Source organism: Buceros rhinoceros, unplaced genomic scaffold, assembly GCF_000710305.1.
Source record: "Buceros rhinoceros silvestris isolate BGI_N320 unplaced genomic scaffold, ASM71030v1 scaffold22126, whole genome shotgun sequence".
In the NCBI taxonomy this organism is placed as follows: domain Eukaryota; kingdom Metazoa; phylum Chordata; class Aves; order Bucerotiformes; family Bucerotidae; genus Buceros; species Buceros rhinoceros.
The window spans coordinates 983-1227 of NW_010418373.1; the positions used below are offsets into that span (position 1 = coordinate 983).

Consider the following 245-nt stretch of genomic DNA (forward strand, 5'->3'; position numbering starts at 1 on the left):
CCCCGGTCCCCTCCCCTGTCTGCCCTGACCTCGATGGCCCGCAGCAGGTTGTCGGCGGTGTCATTGAGCCCCGGCACCACGTCGCAGAAGCGCTCTGTGTTGGCCGTCCAGAGGACAATGACTTTGTCCACCTCGCTGCTCTCCCTGAAGTCCCGGATGTCCCTGCGGATCTGCTCCACCTGGGACACCACCGACGGGCGCACATCAGCAAAGAGGCGTCACCCAGCGTCACCTGCGTCCCCCCT

General features: G+C 66.1%; 1 protein-coding gene across 1 annotated transcript in view; it reads right to left on the reverse strand.

The window, feature by feature from the left end:
* ISYNA1 (inositol-3-phosphate synthase 1) overlaps positions 1 to 179 on the reverse strand; it is a gene marked incomplete at both ends in the record, with an annotated part of 1158 nt that extends 979 nt beyond the window's left edge. Inside the window, 1 exon segment of the mRNA XM_010138522.1 lies at positions 30 to 179. Coding sequence (XP_010136824.1) covers positions 30 to 179 — 150 coding nt within the window.
* Between the last annotated feature and the right edge of the window lie 66 nt (positions 180 to 245).